We start from the raw sequence: 13,353 nt of genomic DNA on the forward strand, positions 1-13,353 counted from the left end.
GATAATTTGTACTATTTATTAGCTGTTAGAATTTTTATTTTTTTGTATTAGATTTATAAGTCTTTCTTGTATCCATAAAAAAATTGAGAATATAAATATATTATTCAAGGAAAAAAAAAGTATGTAAAGAAATTATGATTATGAATAATAAAATTTCTTGGTGGCAGAACACGAGGTGGTGATGGGTGGCTGAAGGGAGGAGGGAAAGGAGACCGTCAGGACCGGTAATTCTGTTGCTTTCCCCCCTTGACCCGACTAAAATACTAGGGCAGTTTGAATTCAGAGTTAAAGTTATTTTGATTTTGATTTTAATTTTGATTGTGAAAAAGGACAAATGAGATGTGATTATAAAATTGACTTGAGAAACGTATGTTTTTATTGTGTAATGTGTTGAGTTAAAGTTAAAGTTGAAATTTTTGAATTGAAAAATGTATATTTTTATTGTGTAGTATTTTGAGTTAAACTTAAAATCAGCTAACTCTCAATCCAAACGGCCTCACTTTTTCACCGGCTTTTACCCGCCCCCCGCCATCGCCACCGTCTCTCTCTCTTCTCTTCTCTGTGTCTGTTTCTCTCTCCTCTGTCTTCTGTCTGTTAATTTATATAAAGCGACGAAATCGAGACTTCCTCGTCATCTTCGGGAGCTATATTTCCTCAGGGGGGGCTGGGAGGCGCGCCATTGCAGTTTTCATCCAGCGGCGGGGAGATTCTCATTCTCTTACCCGGAGATGAGGAGCAAGACGAAGGGGAGGCTCTCGAGGATTGGGAGCTACGCCATCGCCTCTTCAGTCGGCGACCACCACTCCCAACCCTGCATTACCTGCACCACCTTCAACATCCTCGCCCCGATCTACAAACGCCTCAATCAAAAGGTTCTCCATATGTGGATTTCGCCTCCTGCTCTGCTACATTCCCGTCCCCGGATTTAGCTTTACGCGTCGACATCTTTGTGAAACTCATCTTTCCTATTTGTCTTCCCTGTGGGAGGATGCAGGACCCGAGTTGTCGTGAAAGTGATTACCGAGCCTATTGGTTGACGAGGAATCAGAGGATATTGGATTGGTTGCTGTGCGAGAGGTCTTCGATCATTTGTCTCCAGGTTCTGTCTCCTTCTTCCGCCTTTCGTTCAATGTCTATTCCATTGCTTCGATTTGAGTTTTCGCGTTTCTTTTAGTGCAACGGGATTTACTTGGAAATCCATAGTGGGTGACTAATTTTCTTCTTATATGGATTGGAGCAGGAGTTCTGGGTCGGAAACGAAGAGCTTGTCAATATTTATGAGAAGAGGCTCGGTGACGCTGGTTATATAAACTTCAAGCTCGCGCGAACCAATAATCGTGGAGATGGTATGTTCTTTAATTCTCAAATGTGGTAATCTGATTCTCCTCTGTCGGTTTGTCTTCTTTGGGTTGGCGGGGGGTTAGGAGGACGGATGGATAAATTTTTTCATGACAACCTACTTTCAACTGCTAAGGAATGACCAGTTCCACTACTATGATGGCTTGAGTGATCTGATGGTCCTTCGTTTCGGTTGGTCAATTCATCGAACATTTTGTTCAGTTATGGGCTTGTTCTCACCAGAGAACTTACCTTTCATTTGATGGAATTTGAAGGGCTGCTGACTGCTGTACGCAAAGACTACTTCAGAGTTCTCAACTATCGGGAAGTACTCTTCAATGACTGTGGAGACCGAGTCGCTCAGATGTTGCATGTCGAAGTAGTTGCACCCTTCCCAGAATGCCGAAGCAACGATATCCACCAAGAAATCCTCATTGTGAATACCCACTTGTTATTTCCTCACGATGCAAGTCTGTCTATAGTCCGCCTGCATCAGGTATAAACTAGCTCTTCTCTTTCGTGTGGTAATCTTCTGCAGATTACAACCAGCGTGCCCAGTAGAGTTTATCCACTGAGATGCCATTCCTTTATCTGTTCTTCATGTGATTTCATTTGACAGGTTTACAAGATCCTGCAATGTGTGGAGTCCTATCAGAAAGAAAATAAACTGAGTCCTTTGCCAATTATTCTATGCGGGTAAAGTCCGATCATCAGTGAAGTCACTTTCTATTGAATCGATGTCCTTCAAAACTTTTGCTGACAGGGTTCCGTTTTCTCTCGTGCTGATTTTTTAGTGATTGGAATGGAAGCAAAAGAGGGCATGTATACGAGTTCCTAAGATCCCAGGGGTTTGTATCCTCTTATGACACTGCTCATCAGTATACTGATGCAGATGCTCACAAGGTTGGTTCCGGGAAGAAACGGTGTCGATTGACATTGTATATAATATGCTACTATTATTTATCTTACATGATCTAACATACTTCTCCTCAGTGGGTCAGCCACCGGAATCATCGTGGGAACATATGCGGTGTGGACTTTATCTGGCTTCTTAATCCCATTAGCTACAGGAAGCTGCTAAAAACAAGTTGGAGTGAAGCAGTGTTCGGCATGTTCAAGGTGATCATCATGACCTCTGAGTGAACATTTTGAATTCTTTCTGCAAATATTTCCTCTTCTTGCATCAGAGGTCATTTTCTTTCAATCGAACTAGTGAAGTGGGAGCTACCGATATAATCTTGAGGATCGAATGAACTATTTCCGCTTTTATCTCTGACTGTTGGCATCTTTTAATTTCAGTATTTGCTCCGGAAAGCCTCGCTCACGGATAAGGATGCTTTTGCTTTCCTGAAGGATGGTAATAATTGTGATTATGTCACCTACTCTGGTTTCTGTGAAGCACTCCGTCTGGTATGGCAGCTCCTGTGATATAGGATTTTTGAGTTTTGATCTGGCTGTGGTTAAGAGTGGAAATACGATAAAATTGACTTTTACCTCTGATACAGCTTAATTTAACTGGCCATAAGCATGGGCTCACAGCTGAAGAGACGGTGGACTTGTGGGTCCAAGCAGATATAGATGGAAACGGGGTTGTTGATTACGAAGAGTTTCAGGTGACTTTTGTTCTTTGCAGATACCTTTCTTCCTAGATTAACATAAGGAAATTCATTCACGCAGTTCATCTTTCCGCCAAGCTTAGCTAAAACTGGATTCTAGTATGCATATTTTCTTACTCCTGATGACATTGAAAAAATGGTGACTGCAGCAGCGAATATGGAATCCCTGGTCAGAGCAAAGGTCCGAAGAGTGTGATAAACTTGAAGATGGAAAGGGTGACAGGAAGCAAACCATCGGTTTTAGTGTGAAGAATGCGGTTCTCTTCCCCCCAGAAGTGGAGAAAGGAAGGTGGCCTGAGGACTATTCTCTCTCAGACCACGCTCGGCTCACCGTGGTGTTCTCACCAATAAGAATGCCATGCTCACAGTTGACAACGTGACAGTGTATCAGTATAGAAATAGGCAGCGTTTGCATAAAAGGATCTCATAAGAATATAAGGATGAGGAAATCTCGAGCAACAAAAGGTGGAATTTTCAAATAAATAGCAGCCAAGCTATGTGCCTAGGAATTCCCGCTGCTTGTTCTCGGGGATGAGTCACATTGGAATCGAGAAGGCTGACAGAAGTCTTGATGGAATAAGGGACGACCTTGAGATATGGATGCTGAGAATATCCATCAGAAATCAATCCCAGGTTTCCTCCGAATCAGGGAGCAGTCTTTTTGTGTTAAGGCTGATGGTTTCTTCCTGTTAAAGCAACTTCCAAGATAGGCCGTATAGCTTTCGCATACTGCTCTATATGCACTCTCACGTCCAGATCGGCCGAGTTACCACTGGCGCACTCTTCACTTGCACAGCACAAGGAAAGACAAGAAAGAGAATGACAAAGGACAGTAGCTATGTGTATACTTCATGTGGATATACAGTTAGCTTTGTAGGTGAGAGCTTTGGGGAGTTCACTTCCCAGTCTCTAATGAATTTTGGCCTTGCCAAACTTACTCACTAATTAAAATTGTACAGACTATTCACCTCGGGTTGTCCCGAGATTCCCATTTCCCTCGCATGTGTGTGCGTGAAATTTCGTCACTTGAGTTTCTCAATGCCTTCCCTATAGTCAGGCTTCACTACCAGAGCTCGCATGGATTCTGCCATGACAAAGGTTCGAAGAGTTGAAATTGTATGGACAATTTATCTCAGATTTTATTGGATCAGACTTCCCTTGTGCAGAAATTCTGTGATTTGAATTGTACAGAGGAATTGCTTTGTCTCATGATCGGCGATCGGAATCCTGCGAGCCTTAAAAATCGATTTGTTCGTGTACCTGCAAAAGCTGCATTATATAAAAATTAAACAAAAAGAATCATTTGGGGTGAGAGAGGCTTGAACTATCGACCTCAGGATCACTCTTTCGCTATGACACCTACGCGCTAGCCAACTGCGCCACCACCCCGTTGGTGTTATTTGATCCCAACTAATGTATTGCAATCATTTCTGTTCCGATCAAATTGTCGAAGTACACGTACTCGTCGAGCGCAGAAGCACAGAACAGAAGTCAAATGGCGACCGCGACTGCTGACTTGCTGCTTCTCCTGCTCGTTCTCGTTTCTCCCGCCCTCAGCTCTGCCGATGGCCACCGATCCTACACGGAGGAGATCCTCAGCTCAGCTCAGAGAGACAAGGACTGGCTGGTCTCGATAAGGAGACGAATCCACGAGCACCCGGAGCTCCGATTCCAGGAGCACAACACCAGCGCCCTCATCCGCCATGAACTCGACCGCCTTGGCATCCCTTACACCTACCCCCTCGCCGGAACTGGTATCGTTGCACAGGTCGGCTCCGGCTCCCGCCCCGTCGTGGCTCTCCGGGCCGACATGGACGCCCTCCCCTTACAAGTAATCTCTGTACTCTCCCCGGCTTCTTGATTCTTTTCTGGCTGGGTCTCCCTTCCATCTCATCAAGCTGTCTTTTTTTTTTCTTTTTTTTTTGGCGGGTTGTGTGTTGAAGGAACTCGTGGAGTGGGAGCACAAGAGCAAGATCGATGGGATGATGCACGCGTGCGGGCATGATGCTCACACGACGATGCTCCTCGGCGCCGCGAAGTTGCTTGCTCAGCGAAAGGACAAGCTTAAGGTTGGTGTCACACTTTTGCTGGATTGTCAAGGACAGTGCTTCAAAATTCAATGATATGTTATATAGTTAGTGCCTTAGTGGTGTTTCAAGGACAAACTTACGGTTTCTTCGGTAATTTTCCTTGCGATTGCTGCATTTGAAGGGGACTGTCAGGCTAATCTTCCAACCGGCCGAAGAAGGGGGTGCTGGTGCATCCCATATGATAAAAGAAGGTGCACTCGGTGACGCCGAAGCGATTTTTGCGATGCATATTGATTACACGGTTCCAACAGGAAGCATAGCTGCTCTCCCAGGACCCAACTTTGCGGCTGTATCCTTCTTCGAGGTGAGGATAGAAGGAGAAGGTGGGCATGCCGCATCACCTCATACCTCTGTGGATCCAGTGGTTGCTGCCTCGTTCACGATCGTGGCACTGCAACAGCTCATATCGAGAGAAGCCGATCCACTCCATAGTCAAGTACGTTCCCTTACATATCAGTTAGGAACCTCAACCTGGATTCTCCAGTCTTGTGATTTCATTTTTGGTTGATTGATTCACTTTTATGTTAAAGTGGTTTGAAATTAGTTACAAGTCAGTCCAAGAGTAAGGATGAACTCAGAGAAATGGTGGGAGTGAAAGGGAGAATCGGGAGTCATATAAAGGATATGATGACATCCGATCCCTACAACATTTTGTTGTATCATACAGTCTGTGACTCTGGTCTGGCTATAACTAAGAACCTGCTTGGCAGATTTACATTTAAGGTCCTTTTTAAATCTTCTTGTTTGATCTTATATTTTCAGAAAAAGAACCGGTGGTTGCAACTTTGAGATAAACTTTCAAACCAGAGCTGATTCGTGGAGTTTGTCTTTGGGCTGAATCAGGTGCTTTCTGTTACATACATCAGAGGCGGGAGTGCATTGAATGTAATTCCACCTTATGTCGAGTTCGGGGGCACCCTGAGAAGTCTCACCCAAGAAGGGTTGCACCAGCTCCGCCGCAGGTTGAAGGAGGTATACATATATCTATACATGTGCAGGGTTCACCTGAACTTCTCTGTTTTACACTATCCTCAACTGCACTTTAAAATATCTTTTCGACTAATAGCCCTTGCCTTATCAAATCTGCATATAACAGAATTGGAAAACCTTCCTTTGCGAACTCCTCCAGTCTTGTTTATTTATAAGACTGTTTGCATCCTATCATTTTTATACCTTTTGAAATGTTTTGGCTGTGTTGAACAATCATCTTGCATAGAGATGCCAATTTTCATTCACATTATACTCGATTATGAGCGGACCCTGTTCCTTCCATCACATCTACTTGGAAGGTAAAAGTGATATCAAATTGCAATGACTTTTCCTCCTTCACGATTCTAACCTGTCAAGGAATGTGATAGGTCGTCGAAGGTCAAGCAGCTGTTCACAGATGCAAGGCTCATGTCGACATGGAAGAGGAAGAACTTCCACCTTACCCAGCTGTGGTAAACGATAAGGAGCTGACTGAACACGTAGAAAAGGTTGGGAGGCTTCTTCTGGGTCCGGAGAATGTGAGGGTGGGGAAGAAGGTGATGGCAGGAGAGGACTTTGCCTTCTATCAGGAAATGGTACCGGGAGTCATGCTCAGCATTGGGATCAGGAGCGAGGAGGCAGGGTCCACTTATTCTCCGCACTCTCCTTACTTTTTTCTTGACGAGGATGCCCTTCCCATAGGAGCAGCCGTTCATGCTGCTATTGCAGAGACATACTTGAACGAGCACCAGCAAAAGGACTCGATATAGAAACAGAAGTAGATCAGCAAGATCAACGATGGCGAAACCTGCCCGTGTATTTCCCTCCACTCTTGGAAGATGGAACTGTATGAATAATTGGATGAACAATGTTTGTAACGGAAACTATTTATATATCTTGTACAGATAAAGCTTCAACTCATAGTATTAATCGAAAGTACTTATCTTGAGGATAACGGGGATGCATACTTGATTAGGAGCTGACCAGGTCATGGGCCAGCTAAGATCGATCCGAACTTGGGTGCAGACTTTCATCCAAGCAGACCCTTACATCGAGGCCATTCAATAGGCCTCACCGAGGCAAGCCTGTCTCGACCTCATTCAGGCCATCCGAGGTTGAGCCAAGTCGTTGGTGACCATTCTGGGTAAGGCATAGGCCAAGCTGAGGGTACCCGAGCACGCTAGCCTCTGGGTGCTGCGGAAGGTACATCAGATGATCTGCTCCATGAAAGTAACCTTATATGGACTTGGCGTAGATAAGATTATATCATTGATCCCGGAGTTATCCATACATTCAGAGTATAAACATGTTTGTAGAGTCGTACGCAAGGTGTTTCTGATTGTTCATGAACAAAAGTAGGAATCATCCAGCTGCACTCTACGGTGATCCCATGCTGACTCATTTCGACGTAATTAACTTGACCTCTCATAAGCTCCCTGTACTTATCCTTTCTTTACGTAATTACTTCATTAGTACAATTTAGTGGTTTTCGTACCCGTATCGTTCTCCATATCTTCCTTTTCCAGTGGGGGAAACATTCAACCAGGAGGAATTGGTTTTGAATAAAGGCATTGGTGATCTTTGCCATCATATCTACTCTCTTGAAAAAAGATGGTAGCGATGAGCCGACCAACAGATACTCATCTTTCTTTGTTGCATGTCTATACACATTTATATATAGCAACTTAGTACTAAATTTTACCTGATATTAGGATGGCCTTATCTCATAGGTTTAAGTATCTGTCCGAAATTGGGGCAGACCAGGGAGTTGGTTGGACACCAATATATATATTAAGCTTTTGGATGGCCTAATGTGTGTGTGTGTGTGATGTGTATATATAACCAAAATTATAAGGTTGATTGTTGGTTTTCCATGTGTGGGGTGTTAGTGTATCCAATCTTCTGCAATGGTGAGTCTCATCTGAGGCATGCCCGACACCTCTCCATCCCCTTTTGTGGTAACTTCTCTACCTGCCTGTCGGTGGATATTTGGAACTTCTCACACTCAACTCTCCCTCCCTCTCTCTCTCTCTCTCTCTCTCTCTCTGTGTCAGTTGCCTGTTCTATATATATATATATATATATATGGTATATATCTCCTGCCCTCCCCTCTTTGTCTGATCTATCTCTGGCCCCCAGAAAGAAGATACTAATAATAATGGGTGAAGGAGGAGGAGAAGGGAAGGCAGCAAAACAGGTGATGATTCATTCATCATCCACATTAACATGCATGTGCTTGCTAGGTTCATTTTGCATGCATGCATGCATGCATCTGCATAACATTAATTTCTCTATGGTTATAAACAATTAATATGTCAAGCGCTTGATAACGTGTGCATGCAGGATGAAGCAAAGCTAGGGAAGGTGGCAGCTGAAGAGAAGAAGGCAGCAGAGGATCAAGAGAAGAAAAATGAAGAGAAAGCAGAGGATGATGAAAATAAGAAAGGGAAAGAGGAGAAGGCAGAAGAAGAGCCAAAGCCGCCGACACCACCACCTGCCCCTCTCATATTGCATGTGGACTTGCACTGTGTTGGGTGCGTCAAGAAAATCAAGACCTTTCTCCTCAAAACTAGAGGTCTCTTCCCCCCTCTCTTTCTCAAATATCCATTCACTGTTCCTTATAAGCTTAATTAAGGGAAGCAATCGATCGATTCGGATCGGATCTCCAATATTTTTTTCACAAGAAGTATATGTCTATTGATTTCTCAACTCCGGATTCAAGCAGTTTTCAGTTGGGCCGTGATAGATAGATATATGGTGAAAAGAAATATCAATGTGATGTGTAATGACGCTTATTAATTTATTAGAATGCTATCTCTACTATATATCTATATGTAGGAGTGGAGGAGGTGGAAGTGGACATGGAACAAAACCAAGTGAAGATCAAAGGAGTAGTGAGCCCTCAGTCACTGTGCGATAAAATCAGCAAGAAAACAAAGAGGAGGGCCAATGTCATCCATCCATTACCATCTGCTGAAGGGGACCCACTTCCCGAACTTGTCATCTCTCAGGTCCCCCGCTACTTCCTAATCCTGCCTGTAAAATCTGTGACTTGCTTAGCGTTTGGTTCATATGAATTATTCTATCGTCGAATAATATATATGGTATGATATATGCGCAGGTGAGTGGACTGGCCACAGTGGAACTTAGTGTCTACGTGCACTGCGAGGGCTGTGCCAAACAACTCCAGAGAAAGATCCTCAAAATGAGAGGTATATATACAATTCATCAAAAATGTTTCGAAATTTCTCGTGTTCTTAATTTGGTTGTCATTTGTTTATCTTGCTCCGCTGTCATGCTCTTCGTTCTTGTAATGTGACCGGAGTGCAGACCGTTGCCACCGAGGCCAGTTCGGGAAGAGTCACGGTCACTGGTACCATGGATCCTAACGAGCTAGCCAGGTACGTGTACAGGCGGACCAAGAAGCAAGCCCAGATCATCCCGCAGCCCGAACCTGTGCCGAAGCCTGAGCCCGAGAAGAAAGAAGAGGGGAAGGGAGCTGGGGAACAGCCTGAAGAGATCAAGAAGGGATCAGATGAAGATGGTAATGATAAAGAAGAGAAGAAAGAAGAAGGTGATCACAAGGGAGGATTAGACGGCAAGGAAGGTAAAGAAGAAAGATCAGAGGAAGATCATCAGAAGGACGGACCCAAGCAGGAGGAATCGTCATTAGGATGTAATAATGATGAAGGGAAAATTCTCATCATTAATAACGATTATGATTATAATTATGATGAGGAGGAGATTATGAAGAGACTGAGGTTTAATTATCCTCAACCGATTTACATCATCGAGAGAATCCCTCCTCAACCCTTCAGCGATGAGAACCTTAACTCGTACTGTTGCATTTCCTAGTCGGGAATCTCGATATTAATTTGTATCTTAACCAATCATGGGTTAATAAATTCCAGAAGTTGTTCCTAGTCCTATTTCTAAAAAAAAAATGCTCAATTCCTACTTGGAAAAAAAAATTAATATTTCACCAAATAAAATATGTTTCAAATTCAATATTCGATGTGGGATTATCTGTGTCTATTTATTTGTTGATATTAAGATTTATGATTTTTCTTTTATTATATTAGACCTACTTGGCCTCGTAATAATAAAAAGAAAAGCTTAATGTATGTTTTTCAAGAATGCATAAGTATCAAGAGCCACGAGATATGGATAAAGACTATATTATTATTAGATTATTCCACATATTAAAGGTAATGTGCTGCACCTACTAATATAGATTTGTTCAAGTGGTTCGACGCATATTTTCTTTAAGTGAAATGTCAAGTTTGAGTCTCGAGAATGACAATAATCCATCACTAAATGAGTTATTAGCTCAAATTTGAATTGGTCAAGATCCATTAGATTAAATCAAGTGGTGTACACCGAAAAAAGTAACGAACAATCAATTGCACCGAAGAAGGCCCATATTTATCCTGACAATCTCTGAAATTTCAACCCGGGGGGGGGCGGCGCCGTGAATATTTAATGATGGGCTGGGCCCTTCAATGCAATTATAAACTGAAAGCATCCAAAACTACCAAAAAAGTGATGATGGCCCATTGTTTCTTTGGATACTCATATATCGAGCAGGGAAATATGTATTCGTCGTGCTGATATGCATATATATATATATATATATACATGTGCATGCATACATGCATACATATATATATATATATATATTAAGCCACATATATAATGAGCAAATGTCACTGCTAAGTTGTTGATTTTATGATCATTTCGCCGACTATGACATACATATTTATAATTTATCCTAGTAAAATATAAAAACAATTAGAATTACTTTTTAACATATTAAATGGTGTATTTTTTTACAATGCTCTTCTGAATTTAGGTCCTGCCTGTTACGTGGGAATTGAATGGCTCTACGTAGTGAAGTGTAATGGTATTGGGTTTATTTATTTATTTATCATATGAATGAATATAATTATAACATTAAACTTATTCATCAAAATATCATTTTATATATATTCTTAGATATATAAATTACAAGAACAATTTATATATATATACAAAAAAGTAGTATGAAATGGACGGGCAACCATTTGTTATCTTTTTTAAGAAATACTCATTTCATCAAATTTAAAAAAATATTATAATAAGCGAATATTAATTTCAATTCATATGAGTGACACTAAATAAGAAAATGGAGCAGGTGGAAGAAATGTCAGTTTCGTTCCATTTTATTCCATTTTCCCATATCAAATGGGACGTTAATCAAATAATGAGTTTATGTTGTGGTCAATGATTTATGATTAACCAATGTGGCTCTGCTCCTCTCAATGGCGAATTTGACCCACACGAATATAGGCTTTCTTTGTTTCTTGTTTTTTTTCTTTTTTTCTTTTTTCCGCTTTCAGTGGTTCAATCATTTTATTCCCTTTTAGAATTGTGGTTCAGTGCAAACATAATGTTAGTTTCAATACAAACCTTCCGTCGATTTTCTTCAATGGTCTGTTAGGTTTGAAACGATATAGCAATATTAATTTGTCATATATATATATAATATTTGTATCGTCAAAGAGTCGTCAAAATTGAAGAAATTAACTCGATCGACGAATTGTTGGCACCGAACATTTTGGACCATTCAAAATTGAGACAGTGCCATGTTCAACGACTGTTCTTTTTTGTTTTTTGGGACGAAGAAATTCAATTTTTCTTCGTTGAAATGACATAAAATAGCTGCAGAGATATAATCATAATCATACATATTTTCCCACTCACATGATAATGAAATCGAGGTTTGAAACCTGAGGCGTGTTAGGTAAGAGACAGATTCCACAAAGTCATGTGCCTCATGGTATGGCCTCGATCGCTTGCCCACCCTCATCATGGCAAATTCGATCTATATATATATACATCTATCCTGTAAATATGTGGGACCGGTACGATCAGGAGGGTTTTGCTCGTTATAGGACTCGACCAGATGTGATGTCATGGAACGAGCATATATGACAACTATCTTAGTAGCTATACGGAAGTCATTCTCATCTTGTCTAGTAGGATCATTCCTAAGCATGGAAAGGGTGTTGGAGTGTAAGTAGAGCATCAATAATTAGCATTAATTAAGGAGGATCATTAATCCAAAGATTGAGACGATCTCAAAATCTAGACTAGCGCAACTGAATTAATTAGCATTAATTTATATAAGCCAAATGTAAAGTGGTCCATTAATCAATCAACAAAATCTATCTATATTAATATAAATATATGTGGGTAATAAATAAACCTAGGAGACCAAGTTGCAGATCACATGCAATACAAGTTTGCTTTTAATATGACATTATTATTAGGGCCCGAATATTGCCGAAGCATCGTATCCATACAAATTACAGGTTTTCGGGCTATATACTTGCTCGACTATAAACGGTGCAACACCAATCATCGCACGCCAAGTATGATAACAAGAGTAACTACAAAATTTAATTAAAAAATGTAGTCCATCGTATTCTATATATATGGTATGGGATGGATCGAACCGACAAATATATATCATTAGTGGCATGGTCGTCTTGATCTCTGATTTCCACATAGTCGAAACAGGAGAAAGATGATATCCTACTCTCTACTCCAATCAGTTCATTGCAACCGCTTTTCTTTCATTAATTTGTATTTGTTGCCCATGACATATTTATCGTGGACGACAAAAGTTTCAAATTATTGTCCTAAAATAAACAACATGGCTTGTGATTGCATATGCGCATGGCAACCACATGGATAAACGATAGACCGTAGACGGTAAAGTGTACATATGTGTGTGTGTGTGTGTGTGTAGCGTTGTAATCTCGAACTTTTGAAATGTTACCAAATGTCACAAAGGTAATAATGAAGGTATTGATCACGGCATTAGATTAAGTACCCCACACGGAAGTCGATAAGATTGACAAGGGAATCATCAATGTATAAAAGGTAAAGGAAAGGAAAGGAAAGGAAAAGGGGGGAAGGGAACGTACAAGCAATTGTCCATGTCAAACTAACTTACAAATTTGGCTTCTTAACCCCTACACGCAATTGATATATATATATATATATTTTCACAATTAGATTCAGGCACATAAAACATATCAGAGGAAACAGACACATATAGAGGGAGAGGGGAAGAAAGCAAGCAAAGCTCAAGCTCAAGCTCAGAAAGGATGATGACGGTTGTGGTTATGGCGGAGCTGCTGGAGGAGTACACCTTGGCCCTGAGGAGGCTCACGGAGCAGCTTCTCCAGCCCCGCCCGACAACCCACTTCGCCGGCGCTCTCAGGAGTTTCCGTCTTGCCTCCTCCTCTTCCTCGAGCTCGACTCCTTACTACTCAGACTCTTCTTTTCTTGTT

At 41.5% G+C, this 13,353-nt stretch overlaps 3 protein-coding genes across 7 annotated transcripts; all 3 read left to right on the plus strand.

The window, feature by feature from the left end:
- Window positions 1–621: 621 nt before the first annotated feature.
- On the plus strand, window positions 622–4,113 carry LOC116195240 (uncharacterized calcium-binding protein At1g02270). 2 transcript variants are annotated; one of them, XM_031524251.1, is made up of 10 exons: window positions 622–872; window positions 995–1,099; window positions 1,241–1,346; window positions 1,614–1,834; window positions 1,958–2,034; window positions 2,133–2,241; window positions 2,332–2,457; window positions 2,638–2,748; window positions 2,844–2,951; window positions 3,107–4,113. In XM_031524251.1, exons 1-10 carry the CDS (start codon window positions 729–731, stop codon window positions 3,332–3,334), a joined length of 1,335 nt encoding a protein of 444 aa, XP_031380111.1. In that variant the 5' UTR covers window positions 622–728; the 3' UTR covers window positions 3,335–4,113. The 2 variants fall into 2 exon arrangements, with proteins under 2 accessions (XP_031380111.1, XP_031380109.1); XM_031524249.1 differs by having other exon boundaries at window positions 623–872; window positions 3,104–4,113.
- Window positions 4,114–4,400: 287 nt separating this feature from the next.
- LOC116195241 (IAA-amino acid hydrolase ILR1-like 5) lies at window positions 4,401–6,968 on the plus strand. The gene is made up of 5 exons (XM_031524252.1): window positions 4,401–4,785; window positions 4,898–5,023; window positions 5,166–5,480; window positions 5,888–6,016; window positions 6,403–6,968. Exons 1-5 carry the CDS (start codon window positions 4,450–4,452, stop codon window positions 6,781–6,783), a joined length of 1,287 nt encoding a protein of 428 aa, XP_031380112.1. The 5' UTR covers window positions 4,401–4,449; the 3' UTR covers window positions 6,784–6,968.
- Window positions 6,969–7,627: 659 nt separating this feature from the next.
- Window positions 7,628–9,936, plus strand: LOC116195239 (heavy metal-associated isoprenylated plant protein 9-like). 4 transcript variants are annotated; one of them, XM_031524245.1, is made up of 6 exons: window positions 7,628–7,971; window positions 8,153–8,210; window positions 8,357–8,588; window positions 8,852–9,024; window positions 9,135–9,224; window positions 9,335–9,936. In XM_031524245.1, the coding sequence occupies exons 2-6, from the start codon at window positions 8,172–8,174 to the stop codon at window positions 9,866–9,868; spliced, it is 1,068 nt and encodes a 355-aa protein (XP_031380105.1). In that variant the 5' UTR covers window positions 7,628–7,971; window positions 8,153–8,171; the 3' UTR covers window positions 9,869–9,936. The 4 variants fall into 4 exon arrangements, with proteins under 4 accessions (XP_031380105.1, XP_031380106.1, XP_031380107.1 ...); XM_031524246.1 differs by having other exon boundaries at window positions 7,632–8,210; window positions 9,135–9,225; window positions 9,415–9,936; XM_031524247.1 differs by having other exon boundaries at window positions 7,633–8,210; window positions 9,135–9,225; window positions 9,427–9,936.
- The last annotated feature ends 3,417 nt before the right edge of the window (window positions 9,937–13,353 follow it).

This window comes from Punica granatum, chromosome 2 (genome assembly GCF_007655135.1).
Source record: "Punica granatum isolate Tunisia-2019 chromosome 2, ASM765513v2, whole genome shotgun sequence".
NCBI classification, from domain to species: Eukaryota; Viridiplantae; Streptophyta; class Magnoliopsida; order Myrtales; family Lythraceae; genus Punica; species Punica granatum.